At 59.5% G+C, this 17508-nt stretch overlaps 1 protein-coding gene across 1 annotated transcript; it reads right to left on the reverse strand.

Moving 5' to 3' along the window:
- Positions 1 to 14602: 14602 nt before the first annotated feature.
- Positions 14603 to 16435, reverse strand: CHC_T00003566001 (hypothetical protein). Its single transcript, XM_005714726.1, has 4 exons — positions 16289 to 16435; positions 15257 to 16053; positions 14993 to 15128; positions 14603 to 14932 (listed from the first exon to the last, which is right to left on the reverse strand). The coding sequence occupies exons 1-4, from the start codon at positions 16433 to 16435 to the stop codon at positions 14603 to 14605; spliced, it is 1410 nt and encodes a 469-aa protein (XP_005714783.1).
- Between the last annotated feature and the right edge of the window lie 1073 nt (positions 16436 to 17508).

Genomic DNA, 17508 nt, shown 5'->3' on the forward strand with positions numbered 1-17508 from the left:
CCTGTACTTGGGGGTACACGTGGTGGTACTGTAGAGCGTCGAGCCCTACAGTAACCGATCCGATTCTGAGTTGATCTAATCTAAAATAAAGCCCCAGGGGGGGTTATACTACACGGCCCCCCCTTAAACGGGGACGTCCGCGTCCACGGGGGCTTGTATAGCGTGAGCCATGTCTAACCGCGTACTCGATACGGCCCCTTTGGCTTCTTCCCACGGCTCCGCTCTCTGGTCGGTATCCCCGGGGTCCTGTCTCGTGCTCCTCTGCACGCGTGCTGACCTCTCGAACCCCTTCCTGTCAACCGGGGACCTCGTCTCCCCCTCTTCGTCATCGGCTCCTTGCCGCCGTGCGGTCGCGCGCGTGCCTTTGGGGCTCGCCGTCGGCATTACCCCGCTACTCCCTCCGGGGGAGTCCGTTCTTCTCCCTCCGACCCGGCAAACGACCTTCTTTCTCCTTCTCCACGAGCCCCGCTACTCTCTCGTCTGCCTGATCGCCTCGCGTCCTTTCGTCCTCACTATGTCACCCCGGGCTACCCCTCGGGACAGCCCCTTGCTTCCGCGGTCGGCGCCTGGCAGTGGATCGGACGCACCGGTCGTCTGCGCCCCGACCCTTGATGACTCCGCCTCCGTCGAGGAGGCGGGGGCATCACGACTACCTCCTACCGTCGTCAACGCTGCCGCCCCGACGCCGTGGTGGCCTCCCCGTCCGTTCCGGAACGCCCGAGGGCCCCGGGTCTCTACAGTGCCCGAAAAGGCGAGTCCTCCGTCGCTCGCCGCCTTGCCGCCCAGCGCGCCATCGTCCTTGGTGGCAGGGGGTCCGATGCCCTTTCGGCCTGCGCGTGTCGATGTCGGCGGTGGTTCCCCCGGCGGGGAGCTCGTGGCATGGTCGCGCGAGGGCACGTATCAGCACGCAGAGGGCTCATATGGAGCTTCCAGTAGTTGCCGGCGCCCCGGTGCTCCGTCGACAGCGTCTCGGCTTGGCAGGGCCACAGAGGAAGAGGTGGCCCACACATCTACGCAGTGGCTGGGGGTCCCCTGGAGCGGTCGGTTCCGTTACCGCTCAGTCGCCTGAACCATGCGTGGCGCCGTCACGCTCGGTCGGGCGTGACCGTCGCCGAACTTCTGACGAGGGCTTACCTGCGCCCCGACCTGCTCCGGATCCGCACCATTTGCGAAGGTGGCCTGGCAGCGGAGGCTTCCATTGCCTTGGGTCGTCTGCTGTCTGAGGGGAACGGTGCTCCCTACCAACTTCCGGACGAGATACCCAGTGATAGGACGTTTGTCTATAGTGTGGAAGAGGTCGAATACGTCGATCGAATGTCGACGTACCTCTTCCACCGGGACCCCCGAGCTCCCCGTCGTTTTATCCTTTCAGAGGTAGCGGGGCTGTACGTCAGCCCCCGTCCTCGTGCCTACTCAAGGGTTCGTGCGGCTCTGCAGAAGTCCGCCTGCGCTCTGATGCGCATCCACCATATCGCCCTGGCTCCTAATGATTGGTCGGCGTACCGCCACGCCGAGGAGGACGACGGCCGTGTCTTCCCATCCGCTGCCTTCTCTCCGGGCCTATCGCGAAGCGATTTTCCGGAGCTTCCGCAGGGCTTAGGGGAGGCACTCCCTTCGTTGGGAGTGTATCCGTTACTCCCCTACGCATTGAAGCATTTCGGCTTCGCGTGTGCTGACTCGAGGCACCCGGCGTATGAGGAACTTGTCTACAATTACGAGTGGGAATGGGCGTGGTCCACCTGTAACGCTTTCATGAGCGAGGTCTCGGTCCATGGACGCGCCTTCGTACAGCCCGTCGGTGTGCTGTCCTTCCTGGGTCGGGTCACGCCGCCTCTGCCCGACGTGACACTGCACCCCTTGGAGCGCGGTTCCCCGGATGTCCCATGGTCCTACATCTCGGTCCTCGACTTGATGCACCGAGCCGTCGCAGTGCCCGAACGTAACAGGCGACCGTGGACCGACTACACAACAGGGACCCGGAGTTCCTTTCTGGCTTATGATTGTCAAGGAGATGCCTTCGTGGCACGTCCGAATCCCCTCCTGGCGGCCCCCTCTCGGAGCAAAGGGGGCGTCGGTTCTACTGCGCGGGAGGCACGATGGAAGAGGTATCGTGACCTCGACGGGGAGTACCCAGCCGTCGCGTTGGCTGGGGCGAACGTGGTACGGGGCCTTCCCGATATCGGTCCCCACACGGTGGCGGAGTCTACGTTACCTCCGCTCCCCTCCCTTGGTTCCGTTGGGTATCCTGGTACCCCGCGGGTCCAAGCGCTCCATCTCGATTTAACTTGCCGAGAGATCACCACAATCCCCGGGTTGTCCCGCGCCCCGGGGAACCTAATTTATCGGACTTGGAGCATAGAGGGCCTACTGCGGACCCTGACGAACTGGTATCTTGAGCGTAGCAGCGAGGCACGTCGCCTCGGGGCGGAGCGCCAGTCCTTCGCTGCGGAGCGCGACTCCCTCGCGGCACAGCTCCGCAGCGCTCAGGCGAGCTTGAGGCTTTACGTAGGGCCTCCTCTCGTCGCGCGAGCCATCTCCAGCGCGCCGTTGCCGACCGCGATCGATATCGCGGGGAGCGTGACCCTCTCAGAGCCGCTCGTGTCGGGCCCCCGGGGCGCGCTACGTCCGCGCCGCAGCAGGGTCTTCGTGATCCGTATGAGGGTCGCGGGTACGGCCTCTCGACGACCGACGGACCCGCGACCTCTGCTGATCCGCCCCGGGGTTGGACTCCCGTCGGAGAGGGCACGCTTCCTCCGCTTCATGAAACGGAGGCCGAATTGCCGTCTCATCCAAGCTATTGCCCCCCGAGGGCGCGTGCTACAGAGTTGTCGGAACCTTCCAACGATCCGAATCGTTGAGCTCTCGGGTACCCCGACGATCCCTCAGCAGCCTCCGTTAATCCCCTTCTCGTTAATCCCTTAAGCGTTCGTTTGATTCCGCCACGTGAGTCGCTAGCAATCGCGACAGTACTCACGACCCCGGTAAATAAATCCGAATCCTTCCTTAATGCGTCGAAGTCTTCTCGTGATAACCTTCAAACACGTCGGTAGTCACACTCCCCGCTCACTGTCAGGCCCTCGTCGCGTTGGGACTTATCCCTGTCCTGTCCTTGTCTGTCAATGTGCGGTTTGTATTGCCCTTCAGCCTCTGGCCACACGTTTTGTGCGCCCTTAACAATCCTCTGCTTCTTCTGTAGCTCTACCATCGCCCCAGTGATACGCGCAAGCTCTCTGTACGTCGCACCTTCTTCATGTCACGTCCCTCCGACAGACGTACCAAAAGAGACTGCGTCGGAACCACACACCGAATTGTACAACAAAAGTCCTCGAAATGTCCTTCAGCTGAAACGCCGTGACATAGCTCTCCATCTTCAGGTCACTGCCGTGACATTCTCTCTGGAGTGGACGCAGCGTCCGATGCTGTAAGGGCTTCACAACTCGCAATTACTTTCACGAGCAAGCTCGTCCATATCTCTCTGGAACAGCTCCGCCGTCCGAGCTCATGGTATCCGCGATCTCCGCACATTTTCGCCATCCGTTCCTTGTCAATCGCTCCCCTTGAGCCCCAGTCGAGCCGCGCTCTTGACGACAAGATTCTTGGGGGAGTATGGAGGGCGACCTCCACGTCGCATGCCCTTGTTCCACGCGGCTGCTCATGTTGACATCAGGCCTCCTCTTCCCTCGCGTCCTTCTCAAAACACGTATTCGCCCGAGCATTCTTCCTCACGACCACGTACCCTCAGAGGGTGTATGGTACAAAGTCACCGTAGCTGGCGAACTAGGTGAATCCTTCCTAGACCGTCACATCCGACCGAAGCATTGACACATACTTTTCGAACAACAATTTTTCCTCTGTTGTCCCGAATTTCGGTCCTTCCTCGAGGTCGGCTCTCATCATGTCCCCCTCAGGGAGGTCGTTCGTCGGTTCCTACCCCTGAACTGTCGCTTGCGTCAACGTGTACGGACCCCGGAGGTCCTTGACAGTAGGCGGTCGGTTGTCATTTCGTTCTGCAAAGGTCAAAATTTTCGCGGAGGGGCTTGGGGCTGGACCTACGGAGGTCCGTCTTTTTTCCTGATTCCTTGGTTACGAAGCACTTGTGGGGTCGCGCGTTTGCCCCTTCTTCCTCTGCCGAATTGCCTTGCTCCGGTCTGCGCCACCCCCTCCATTAACCGGAGAAGAGGTGGTTATCGTTATGCGGACGCACTCACGGCCGCTCGTCTCCGCATCCGTGGCGGGTGCCGCCTCTCATAGCGTATCAGACTTGTCGCTCCTCGTCGTCGACGGCGGGACGCGACAGAGTTCCGTGTTTTCGTAATTGGCGCGCCTCCGTATGCTCGAAGCGGCGTGGTTACGCTTCCGCGACACGAACGACAGTGTTCTTGCGGACGGTGCTGGAACGATTTCGGGTTCCAACTGTTTTCTTGGTCAGAGTTGCGGCGTTTACCGCCAAAGATCAAGGTTACACGAAAAAGAAGGGAAGTGAGGGGGACGGTGCGAGTCGGTCGCTTTCGTCAGCAAATTCGTTCCTTGCTGCGGCTTCGCAGCTCCTCATTACCGTCCACGGCCCGACTCGCGTACGGGGCGTGCCGTCACGCCGTCCCGCTCAGGGGGGCTGCTGGACTCGCCGCAGAGATCATCGATGGAGACGTCCATTTGCGGATGGAGGGCCCTGTTCCCTCATAACTCCAGATTTCTTTTCTCTTCTCGTGTATTGCCCGTTCCGTTGGCCTGCCTCTGCCGGTCCTGACCCTTCGGTACTTACTTCACTTGCGTAGACGGAGCCGTATTCCGTTTTCTGTCTTCGTCCGCCACCCGTCCTGAGGCGTCTCAATCTTTCTCTGAGGCCGTCTCTCTCTCGGTACACTATCTCGGGGAGCCCGTATCCAACCCCTTATTTCGACAGTCACTCACTCCGGTGCGGGGTACGTCCTTGCGACGGTTGGGGGCCTCTCCGCAAAAGGCGTAGGTGACGAGATCCTCTTGCCAGTCGTGCCCCGAGGGGACATCGCGTGCCCTTTTGGCAAGGCCCCGGTCGTGGCCCCTTGTAGCGATGCCACGTCCGTCGAGTACGTGAACTCCGTGGTTTTCGAGGTACAGCCCTTGACGCGGGTACTGAGCTCGACGTGGTCGACCACGGAGGCGTACCTATCCGTTGTCGCACCCCTGCCCCGCGAGTACGACGCGTCGTGCGGAGTGCGGCCGGTGGCGTGGTCCCGCATATCAGGGGGACAGTCGCACCGGTGGCGCAAGCTTGGTCATTTTCGGGTCTCCGTTCTCGGCTCATTTTGCCGACCTCGGTATGCTTCCTGTATTCGGTGTAAATCGAGGAGGGGTCCGTACGGCGCAGTGGAGATGTCAGTGATGTAGGTGGGAGCGTCTTCTCGCCCCTCCCGCGCCCCTCGGATCCGGTACCGAAGGATCGGAAGTGCGGGGGTGGCTGCGTGCTTCCTCTCCTCAGCCGTGGCCATCCCGCGCGTCGTCGCTCGCTGGAGGGCGGCTCGGGCCACTCGCACCACCGGTGCGCCGCGGTCCGCGTGAGGAGGGGACTAGGAGGGAAAGCTGATCGGTCAGCTTGGGGGTGCCGGAGCCGGGATTGCGAAGTGTCCGTTGTCGAATTCGCACCTTCCTCCCCTTTGGTGAGGGGGCGGACGTGTGTACCTTCTGTCCGGTACCCGTTGGACCCTAGCTCAGCGCCGTCGGCCTTCTCCTTGCTTTTCGTATGGGGTACAGTACCCCCGTGCGCCATGCACGTGCTGGTGTAATTGCCACCGTTGATTCTTCGTTATTTTCGGGGGATCGTGGCGGGGTGATTTGGTGATGACGCAAGCGGTGTTGGCGCATGGCGCGCACCTCCGGCGCTGGTCACGTGTAACGTTCTCATCCCCCGTAATTTTCCTTATTACGGGGCATGTATCGGCGGCGGTTTTGAAGTGTCTCGCGTTCGTGCGCATATATTGGTGCCCCTCCGACCGAGTGGCTCCTGCGCTTCCGCCCCTTCCTTAACTATCGTGGCGACTGTTGAGGCGAACGCAGCCTCACTCGCCTGCTCATCTGCACACGCCTTTTGCGCGCTTCCCCGCCCACGACCCCTATCGATAGGGTCATGACCACGACGTCCGTCGGGTTATCGGACCCGGATGCGGACTGAGGCCTTGAAATGAGCCCTAACCTTCTCGTATATTCCGACACACAAGCGACGGGCATTCTGGTCGCTTACTCTGCCGACCGAGGGCTCTCGCGATTCCATAGCTGATCGTCTCGTTCGTTGGGCGCCCCTCCTCGCCGTGGTTGCTGGGCTTAACGGATCGTCCGGCAATCCTGTTCAGGGGGGGGTCGTTCGACTTTTCCTATCCGAACCGGGTTTCGCGGTCCTCGTAATGTCGGTCATTAGGAGGGCCCGACATTTTTTTCAGGCGGTTCGTTCTGTCCTGTTCTTATGTCTCGCGTCCTTGACGTCCGAGACGTCAAGATGACTTGAGTTGAACACGTCTCCGGCTGTGACCCTCCGATAGGGTCCACCGTCCTCCTTCGCTTCCCGTTTTAGTCTGTTCGTGCAGGCTGGGGTTAATCCGCGAAGGAGCGGTTGAGGGCCCCCCCCTTAAGCGTGAACGTCCGCGTTCACGGTTTGGGTGAGGTCTCTGCCGGTACGTCTCCGGAGGCGTTGGGCGTAACGAGACATCAACTCCTCCGGGACGTGAGTCCGCGCAGTCCAAGTGGGTGTGGCGTAATCCGCCCACTTGATGAGGAACTCCGTCGTTCCGTCTTCCATGACTCGATGTCTCAGTAGCCGTTCAACGGCATACTGCGTTCCCGCGGTGACCTTATCGGCGAGGTCCCGCGGGGTCGTCGTACTTGCTTGTGGCGCGTCTATCGGAGACGGCGCGTACACGCAGCGGTCGGCGGAGACTCGCTCGGTGACCCCATCACGATTGATCGTGATGGTTCGGCGGTCATTGGCGAGCACGCGGTAGGGTCCGACAGCGGGGGAGGCGAGCTTGTTCGATGTCTTAGCTCCATCGGTGTGGTTGAGATATACGTATTCCCCGGGACGGAGCCGGGAATTAATACGTCGTATTCGCTTATCGAAGTCGCGCTTGTAGCGAGCCTACGTCCGACGCAGGCTCCCGTAGGCCTTTTGGATAGTCGAGTCCAAGGTCTTGAGGAACTCGGCACGTTGTTTCCCGCTATCGGAAGGGGGCGCGTCGCCGTCCGCCCGTCGGAGAGAGAACTCCGGCACTGGCCTGCTGAGCACGAGCTCAAACGGCGTGGTGCGTGTGGTGCGATGTACGTGGGAGTTGTACGCATACTTAAGCGGCCCCACGTACACATCCCAGTCGTCCTGTTGTTCACCCACGTAGTTCCTCAGCATCGAGGCGATTGTTCGGTTATATCGCTCGACTTGCCCGTTCGTCTGGGGATGGTACGCTGAAGTGTACAAATTGTTTATCCCCAGAACGCGGCACGTGCTGTGGAAGAACTTGGCATTAAACTGAGGGCCGTTGTCCGAAAGCAACGTGCGAGGGACGCCATACTTGAATACCCACGAGTTGCAGAACGCAACTGCGACCGTGTGCGCTGTTATCGTGCGGAGCGCAAGGACTTGCGTTAGCTTACTGAAGCGGTCCGTAATCACGAGCAGGAATCGTTTTCCTGTCTTCGTGTTGGGGAGCGGCCCCAAGATGTCGATGGCGAGGCTCTCGAGAGGCCTCGTAGCTGGGAACAATCTCAATCGATTGAGATGTTTCCTCAGCTTGACCCGGTTCATCGCGCAGGTCCGACACCCTCGCACCGTGGCTGCGACGTCTGCAGCCAGGTGGGGCCAGTAGTACTCGCGTCGAAGTGCGTAGTACATACGGTTCTGGCCCGGGTGCCCCGCGATGGCCGGGTTGTGGCACAGGCGAAGGAGCCTGGCGCGGAGCGTCCGAGGTACGACCACCTGAGCGATATCAGGGTCGAAGGGGTGTCTCCGTTTGAGCACCCCTTGGTGGTCCTCGAAGAACGCGGAGTCCCGGGACTCTGACTGTCGTGCCAAAACGGTTTGGCAGAAGTCATCCACGCGTTGCTGTTCGGCTATCTCCTCTATCGTAAGAGCTGCCGGAAGGTCGTTCTGCGGTGGGGCGACCGGGGAGTCGAGCGCGCCAGCCTCGGGGTCTTCGGCGCGCTGGATATCGGCGGCGTCGAACTCGTCGTTCTCCTCCCAAAACAAATTGGGTCTTTGGAGAGCGGGGGCTTCGTCGTCGCCTCGCGGTTCGTCGCGCGTCCTTGTACGGGCTTCGGCTTGGTTCCGTGTCGTTACGAAGACATGGACGGCCTGGTGATCACAGCTCGTGGTACAAGCGTGGTCCGCGAGCTCGTTCGATACTTCTCGAACTGTCGTGCCCTCGTCGGAAGTGGGGATGTCGTCATCCACCTCGACGGTGGGGCGATGGTCATCGGCGACACGAAGCGACACGAGGCCTGACAGGGCATCGGGCACCTGATGCACGCGTCCGGGGCGGTACTGAATGGTGAAATCGTATTCAGCCAGACGTAGCCGCAACCGGGTGAGTCTTCCGGAACTCTCGGTGAAAGACATGAGCCATCGGAGGGCGTCATGGTCCGTCCGTACGGGGAACTTCGTGCCTTCTACGTACGGCCGTAGTGTGCGGACGGCCCACACTACGGCGAAGCACTCGCGTTCGGTAGCGCTATAGTTGCGGTCATTATCGGACAGTGAGTACGACCAATACCCCACGGGGTGCCAGTCGTTCGGCTCTTCGTGCTCCTGAAGTAAGGTGCAGCCGAGTTGGTAGGCACTCGCGTCGGTGTCTATCATGTACGGACGACCGTGCCGGGGCAACGCGAGGATCGGCGGAGCGATCATGCACTTCTTAAGATTCTCGAACGCCTGAAGTTGCAGCTCCGTGGGGTTATAGAAATCGGGATCCGAATCCTTGCGCGTCATGTCGGTCAGAGGACGCGCAATCTTAGCAAACCCCTTAACGAATCGGCGGTATACGTTACACGCCCCGAGGAACGAGCGCACTTGCGTCAACGTCCTTGGGAACGTGAACGTCTTGAATGCGTCGGCCGCCGTATCAGCCACGCTCAACTTGCCTGGGGAGATGACGTGCCCCAGGTAGTGCACCTTCGATCGGAAGAAGCTGCACTTCTTGAGCTTAAGGGAGATACCGGAACTCCGCAGTAAGCTCAAGACGGTATCGAGATGCCTCGCGTGTTCTCCGTGCGTACGGGAGAACACGATCACGTCGTCGAGATCGACGAGGCATATTTGCCAGCGGACTCCGGAGAGTATTATGTCGAGCGCACGTTGGAAGGTGGCCGGTGCTCCTTTGAGTCCAAACGGCATGCGCAAGTGGCGAAACGTGCCCATGTGCGTCGTAAACGTGGTCTTATCCCGGTCTTTCGGAGCGACCAGGATCTGCCAATAACCGGAATTGCAGTCCAACGTCGTAAAGACGGCTGCATCTCCTAACGAGTCGATGCAGTCGTCCATACGGGGCAGCGGATACGAATCCGCTGCGGTCTTCGCGTTGAGACGCCAGTAGTCCACGCAGAACCGAAGAGAGCCGTCTTTCTTCCGTACGAGCACCACGGGGGACGCCCACTCGGTGCTCGCGGGTTCGATAACCCCTGCGTTCAACATCTTGTTGACCTCCTTCGCGACCATTTCGCGCATGGCCGGGCCCTTCCGATAGGGCATAGAACGACTCGGTTTCGTTCCCGGTTCAAGGGGAATGCGGTGTTCCGTGGCTTGGATCGTTCCAAGCGCACCGCTCCACAGACTCGAGTGCTTACGGAGCATCTCGAGTACGTGGCCACGGAGCTTTTCATCGTCCATGTATGACAGGTCGATCTCTTTTTCCCAATGCATCGGTGGGTTTTCGGGATCCTTTTGCTGGTGGAGTACAGTACCCCTCGCCGTCGGTTGGCATAAAGGTGACCGTTCGTCCGGGTCGACCCCCCTGCCCCCGGCGGTGGTATTATCGTCGGAGTTGGATCGGCCAACTCCTACCCCACCGACTTGATCGGTCAAGTCGGTCAGGTGTAGCGCGTGCGCGATCCCCTCAGCGACCTTACGTTCGGGAGTGAGGATCGCGAGGGGTTGCGCTTCGCGTATCCCACGACGGTGTGCTTCGGAAGCCTCCTTTCTCGTCGTGAGAAATTCGCGACGATGACGTCGAAGGTCTGATTCGGTACGACCTCCGCGACTCCAGCCGTCAGCCTCACTGCATGTCGGTGTTGGAGTGAGGGCTTGGGTTCCAGGAACACGAGGCCCCTCCCCGCGGTTGTCACACGCACGCGGGCTTGTGACATCGCGGGGATGGTAACCCAGCGGGCGAATCGGATCGCTCGCGGGGCCTCCTCGCGTACGTCTGGCCGACCTGTGTGTCGCCCGTGTCGCCTGGTAGGGGAAGTCGACTCCCCTTTCCGTCGAAGATGGCGACGGAACCGCCTTGGCGTAGCTCCATTCGTTGAGCTTCGATGTCGATACATCGCACGTGCGTATCGATGAAGGCCGTGCCGAGGAGGACCGGCACGGCGAGCTGGCCCGCGACTACGAACAGAATTCGGAACACCGTGTTCCTCAACCGCACCGCCAGGCGGACGACGGCCGAAAGCTTGACGGGGTTGCTATTCGCGCCTGCCAATCGTGGCAGAGGTGCGTCGTGCACGACGTAACCCGTCCAATCGGGGGAAGGTCGGCCTTCCTCACCAGATTATACCCCGAGCACGTATCAACGGCGATCGTGCGGGGTTTAAATGCATTTCCCTCTGTGGCTATCGAGCCGAGGACGTTGTAAATCTTCGACGTCATAAGGCAAATGACGCCGTCGACAACCTTCGGGGCGGCCTTATCGGTGAAGTCGTTCCGCCGGGGCCTTCGATTTCGGTGCTGGCCCCGCTTGCGTTTCCTTCTCCCCCGTTCTTGGGGCGTCCGCGGATTAGTGACGCCCCTCGAATTATTCGAGTCCGTACGACACAGACCCTTCTCCGGCGACCTTGGGCTCGCCGGAGTCAGGGGGTCGACCGAATCTTTTCGGTCGTCGTTGCCCCCGTCGCCTTCGTTACGCCTCACCGGGACGTCGGCTGTCCCCGTGTCTTGTGCTCCTAACGTCGGGCCTTCGGAGGCCTCGACGTGCACTCCCTCCTGTATCGGAATTACAGGAGCTCCCGTGCTCGCCTCCGGTAGCGGGGGATGTATTATCGGACAATACCCCCCGTGTCCTTGGCGAGCACGCGGGGTCGGGTCTAGTTCGTGGGGAAAAGACGGCTCACGCGACCGCGTGTACGTAACCGTCATTCCCCTTTTTTCGAACTACCCGTGCTACCGGAGCTAACCTCCTGGCTATCGACGGCCAGGTCTTCTTCGGGTAGCCGGCCGCGTGGGTCAGGACGATTCCTCCACTGCGGCTCAGCGGCCCTGGCGAAGTATTCGGGTACTTCCGGGCCTTGACCTGCGGCGTCCGGTCGTCGCAGGATATGGGGGACGAAGCGAGTCGGCTCTCCTTCCTGACCCTCCGTGGGTAGAGGGTACGGATCCTCTACCCAGTCTTGCAGGTACATCATCGCATTTTGTACCTGTTGGGGTAACCGAGAGCGGTCTCGGTCCCCTCTTTCTCCTTGTCGGGGGTACCTTTTGTCCGCCTGCCGGTAGGCGGGTCGATCCCGACGATCGACCTCGCTACGACGGTACCCGCCTCCCCGGGGGGCGAAGCGTGCGCCCCCACCCGATCGGTTCGGGAAACCTTGACGCGGGGGACGGCCCTCGCCCGCCGCTTCCCGGAGGAAATTACGCGCACCGGGGGGCGTCTCCATCTGGTAGCGGTAGTTACTGTACGCCGTGAATATTCGTTGTTCCGGCGACAGGAACGGGCACGCGTACATGGCATGCCCTTACGTACGGCATAGCCAGCACACGTACGCGCTGCCGTCCGTTGAGGCGAAGGTCGCCGCGTGCCGCGCCTCCTCATCGGTGAGGAGGGGCACGCGAGGCGCTTCGTCTCCTGCATCTCGGTTCGATATGTCGAGCTCTGCGACCCGGGGGTCCGTACCCCTTGCCACTCTTGGAGTGGCCGCGAACGCAGTCGCTTAACTCGATGGCGTTCCGGTCGACATCGGTGAGGGGGCTCGTGCCCCCACGGGCCCTGCTCCTTGCGTAATGAGGACAGGGTCGGCCTGCCACTCATCCTCCCCGATATGGAGGGTCGAGGCGGGCGAACTTGTCGCGGCGGACTTCGTAGTCCTGCCAGCCCTCCCTGCCGGTTTCGGATCTGCCAGAGGTAAACCGCGCCGAGCGCGGTACGTTGTACCTTCCGCCGTGGCGATACGGCGGATGGTCGGGAGATCGGTCTTCTGACTGCCTGGCAGCCTTTGCACAGTTTCGGATACTGCGGCACGGGTTGCCGGTGCAAGTCCCCGCACGAAGTAGTGCGCGAGGGACTGTTAGGAGAAGACTACCGTGCATCGGAACGCGGCAGTCTCGAGTCGGTCAGCAAACGTGCTTTCCGTCTCATGCGATTGCTGTCGCGCCGTAGCGACAGCGTCGTACGCTTCACCTAACACGTCGTCCGTGAGGTAGCGTTTCAAGAATTGATTCACGAGCCCCAGCCAGCTCACGTCGTCGTGGAGCTGGCCGGCGCGGAGGTCACGCATCGTATAACTCGTATACAGGCGCTCCGCGTCGCGCTCGAGGAAGTGCGCGAGGACTCGTACCGCAACACCTTCGGTCAGGTGTTGCGAGTTGAAGGTGATTCGGATATCCTTCAAGAACGGCAGCAGCTGGATCGGGTCGGTACCGTCGAAGCTGCGCATCGTGGGACGGATCCCACGACAGCGTTGGACGTACTTCGCGATCCGCTTGTGCAGGGAATGATGAAACGTGGCAGACGTCGATTCCTGGCCTGTGAAGGGTTCCTGAAACGGCGCTGAACTCTTGGATCATCGTATGTACCGGCTCGAGCCCGGGTTCAGAGGGACCCAGCGTGCCGAAGTAGGTAACCGGTAGCGTACGGACGTCTACCGGACCTGGAAGCTCGGCGTAGTTCGCCGGCGGGTAGCCGCCCCAGCGGGGATCGAGGGAGACCATCGGTTCTCCGGATCCGCGGGCTGCTCCTCCACGGTCCTGTTCGTCCGCGTACGATACGCGGTCCACTTGCCGCCTACTTCCGGCGATAGGCGGCATGGCTTGGGTCTCAGACGCGGAGTTCGCGTCTATCGGAGGACGGCTTCCTTCTGCAGTCCGACTGGTGGCGGCACCAGTCGGACGCCAACCTTCAGGGGCGGCGGCGCTCGGAGGTACGGTACCACCGGGCCCTCTCGAGGGGCACCGGGTAGCCCTTCGGCCATGGTACGTTCCATGTCACGAGCACGCCGACGAGTGGCGTTGAGCTCAGCGGAGAGGTGCGCGAACGCTCCCAATTGCTCTGCGGACGGAGAGGTTCGGTCTTCGGGTCGTCTCACCGAGGTCGGCCTCTCAGGGCGACCTTGCCCGGACGGCCCGGGCGAGGCGAAACCGGAGTCTTTGACGAGCACTATCCGCGAGTGTAACTTGTCGATCAGTGCTCGGAGATTCTCTAAGGACTGCGTCACTCTACCTCCCTTCACACAGGGAGCGGAGTTCGGCCATACATCGAGTGTGTACATGGTCCGATACATCGATCCGAAGGGAAGTACGGACTTCCTCGATGTATTCGGCTATGCGTTCGAACATCGCCGCCGCTCTTTCCTCGGAGGATCCGAGCGACGGTTCGCGGTCACGAGGACCTGCGTCGCCGTCACCCGACGGGGCAGATGGGGACTGCACAGCGGCCGGACTCAGATCCGCGGCTTCGGAGCGGATCGAGGGCTCAAACTCTTGGCTCATCTCGACACGATCCGTTCGTGGAGGGAAGTGGAAGTCTTCTCGGAGATCGGACTCCAGGGTCTTCTAGGTCGGGAGACTACTGTAGCATAAACACCCCCCTGACGTAGAGGTGTATGCTTTAGCTCGACGTAGACCCTTCGGAGGGGGAGAAAACAGGGAGAACACACAGCTAATGAGACAGGGAAGCGGGCCCTGGTAGCGTGGTAGAGCGGGACGGTCGGGGACGAGCGTACGCGCGGGCCGATCCACCCCTCGACGCCCCGGAGCAGCGCTGGGTAACGTACCAGCGCTGACGGGCGGAGGCGGATCTAGGCTCGCTCGCGTACTCGTGTGCCCCCTACCCGCTTTATCCCGTTTAACGCGCGCGAAGACCGATCGCGCGTGTTAGGTAAGCTGGAAGACGGACCCTGACGGCCGGTGGGTGGCAAGTCCGTGCTTGTCCTCCTCCACCGCCGCCGGTCCGCGCCATATTTAATGTACATAATAACCTATCATAATAGTACAGTACGGATGTACTGGAGCGACGTACTGTAGCGGTCGGTCGACACTGTAATACTGTCAGCCATCGGGGCTGACAATACACGTGTGCGTGCGCTCTTCGGTCCCGCGCGTACACATGTACACGTGCACCCCCTGTACTTGGGGGTACACGTGGTGGTACTGTAGAGCACCGAGCCCTACAGTAACCGATCCGATTCTGAGTTGATCTAATCTAAAATAAAGCCCCAGGGGGGGTTATACTACAAGCGTGCGGTTAAACCTCTCAACTTGGCCGTTGGCTTGCCGGTGGTACGTAGTCGTGAACACATTGCGTATGACGAGAATTCGGCAGACATTCTGAAAGAACCGGGACGTGAACTGTGTTCCATTGTCGGACAGCAGCTTGACCGGCGGTCCGTACACGAATACCCAATGGTGAACGAAGGCTTGTGCGATGTGCGCAGCTGATATCTTCTTCAACGGTACGGTTCGTTCCAGTTTGGAGTATCGATCGCTGATCACGAGAATATACCGATTTCCTCGTTTAGTTGTAATTAGCTCGCCGAGGATGTCGATGGCGACAAACTCCAGCGGAGCTTTGGGCGTGAACAGCTTCATTTCCTTCGTCTTTCTTCTTAACTTCACCCTTTCCCGCGCACATGCGGCGCAAATCTTCGCGACTGCGTAGCAGTCTAGGGCCATCGTAGGCCAGTAAAAATATCTTCTCAATGTCTTGTACAGTTTCCTGTCTCCAGGATGTCCTGCCAATTTTGCGTAATGGCTTAACCCAAGGACGCCGTCCCTTAATATTGTGGTAGTACCACTTGTACGAACTCTGCCGCGGTACGGCATAGAGTTCCTTCGAGTTCCTCGGTCTCCGTTGTGAACGTGCGCGTTTTTCCCGCGTACATTTCCTCTTTGATTCGGCTGCAGTCGACGGCTTGCTTGCGAATGAGCTCCTCCGGAGTGACAGCTTGGAAGTGATCGAGGCAATCAGAGGTGGCCCCCTCCTCAAGAGCGAGGATGTCGTCGAGCCGTTCAAAATCTTCTTCGTCGTCTTCTGTAGCGTCGTCCGGTTCGGCCATAAAGCATGGGATTTCGTTGTCGATTTCATCGACAGTTTCTCCTGCTGTCCGTAATTTCGACAGGGCATCAGCTTGGCTGTTAGCTTTGCCCTTCTTGTACTTGATTTCGAAATCAAATTCCGAGAGGCGGAGCCTCCATCGAATTAATCTCCCGCTGGGGTCGGTTACGTTCATCAACCACCTCAATGAGGTATGGTCGGTATGCACAATGAAGTGCTCGCCATATAGATATGGTCTTAAAGTCTGTACGGCCCAAATTACCGCTGGACATTCTTTTTCTGATGCAGAATAGTTTCTCTCGGCTGCGGCTAACGTTCTGGAAAAGAACCCGATAGGTTTACGTTGTTCATCCGGGTGCGTTTGAAATAATGCAGCGCCGATTTGATAGTCGCTTGCATCGGTGTCTACCGAGTATGGTAGGTCTTTCTTCGGCAGTGCCAACACCGGTGGCGCCAAGATAGCGTCTTTGAGCTTATGAAAAGCTTTTTCGCATGGTTCGTGGAATCCTTCCAACTGGACCTGTTGTCCTTTCTTCAGTAGTTGGTTTAGAGGATGCGCAATTTTCGCATAATGCGGAACGAACCTGCGGTAGACATTGCAAAGTACCAGGAAGCTTCTGAGCTGGGTCTGCGTTTGAGGGTACCTCACTTGTTCCAATGCGGCGGTTCGCGCGGCGTCAACTTCGAGCGTATCTGGCCGAACGACGTGGCCCAGGTACTTGATCTTTTCGACGAAAAATTCGCACTTGCGGAGCTTGAGCTTCACACCTGCCTTCTCCAATACAGACAGTTCTTCATCAACATGAACAATGTGTTCTTCCCAAGACTTGCTGAAGATGATGATATCATCAAGATACACGAAGCACGATTTTCATCGGAACGGAGAGAGCGGGATATCCATGGCTCTCTGAAACGTTGCCGGTGCGTTGGTAAGCCCGAAGGGCATTCTTGAGAATCGGTACAAACCTGAGTGACACGAAAATGCGGTTTTGTCGCGGTTGCATTTGGGAATTGGCATCTGCTAGTACCCGGAGATGCGTCTAACGCGGAGAAAACCTTGATGTCACCAAGGGAGTCTAGACACTCATCCATGCGCGGCAGCGGGTACGTGTCCATCACCTTCACTGCATTCAATCTTCTATAATCGACGCAGAAGCGCATTGAACCGTCCGGTTTTGGCACCAGCAACACGGGCGACGCCCATTCTGACTGTGCCGGCTCAATTACTCCTGCCTCTAACATCTTTTGTACTTCTGCGTCTTCTTTCTCGCGGGCCTTAGGACCGGCCTGATACGGGGCTTGCGCAATTGGTCTTGTGTCCGGGACCAATTCGAATCGGTGGACCGTGGTGTTAATTTCACCAAGGGTCCCATCCCACATGCGGGAATATTTCTTGAGCATCCCACGGAATCGCTCGCGAAGCCGGTCCGGGACGTGGCTCAGGTCGAGTTCATCCACGTCCGGCGGTGGAGGCTCGATCCGTCGTTCCGGCTTCGCAGTTGCCGACGCGGAGAGCCCATCCAACCGTTCTTCTCGCGGCTCTTTCGGGTCTTGCTTTGATGATAAAAATTTAACGTCGCCCGTGGGCGACGGAGTAGAATTAGGAACTCCTTCCTCGGTTATTTCTTGTACTCCAAGTACCTCACCAATGGTGGTTGGCTTGCAAACGCGGCTCGCGGATGCGGCAGAAGTTCCGCCACCACCTGGCCTTTTTGTAGCCTGACAGGGTACTTCCTAAAATTCGCAACGAGCAAATGGAATGGCCTGTCAGGCTCAACCTGAACGACACCATTCGTGCTCACTAAGCCGTGTTTTTGATACCACGTTGAATACGGCTGGACCACGACTAAACCAGCCCTCTTCGAGGTACATTCGACGACGCGTTGCGTCGCTGGCTCAATAGTCGTGGCCCTTGCCACCTTCACTCTGGGGGAATTTCGTTCTCCTTTTTTCTCTTCCTGGTGCTCTCCTGGGACCAGAGTCTTCTTTCCCTTTCTCGGCGAGAACTTCCTTATAATCGGAACCTCCGAGAAATCTGCCAACTCCACAGTCTTCTTACGAGGATAGATTGCTTCCA

The sequence above is a fragment of the Chondrus crispus genome, genomic scaffold, assembly GCF_000350225.1.
Source record: "Chondrus crispus Stackhouse genomic scaffold, scaffold_196, whole genome shotgun sequence".
NCBI lineage: Eukaryota > Rhodophyta > Florideophyceae > Gigartinales > Gigartinaceae > Chondrus > Chondrus crispus.

Excerpts from the sequence above, each read along its gene's own strand:
- CHC_T00003566001 (XM_005714726.1), bottom strand. The coding sequence starts at position 16,435 with ATGCAACCGCGACAAAACCGCATTTTCGTGTCACTCAGGTTTGTACCG. Across the intron at positions 16,054-16,288 it reads CGATGAAAATCGTGCTTCGT|CTCAGAAGCTTCCTGGTACT; the intron begins GTATCTTGATGA and ends ACGCAGACCCAG. Across the intron at positions 15,129-15,256 it reads AGCCGAATCAAAGAGGAAAT|CCATTACGCAAAATTGGCAG; the intron begins GTACGCGGGAAA and ends CCTTGGGTTAAG.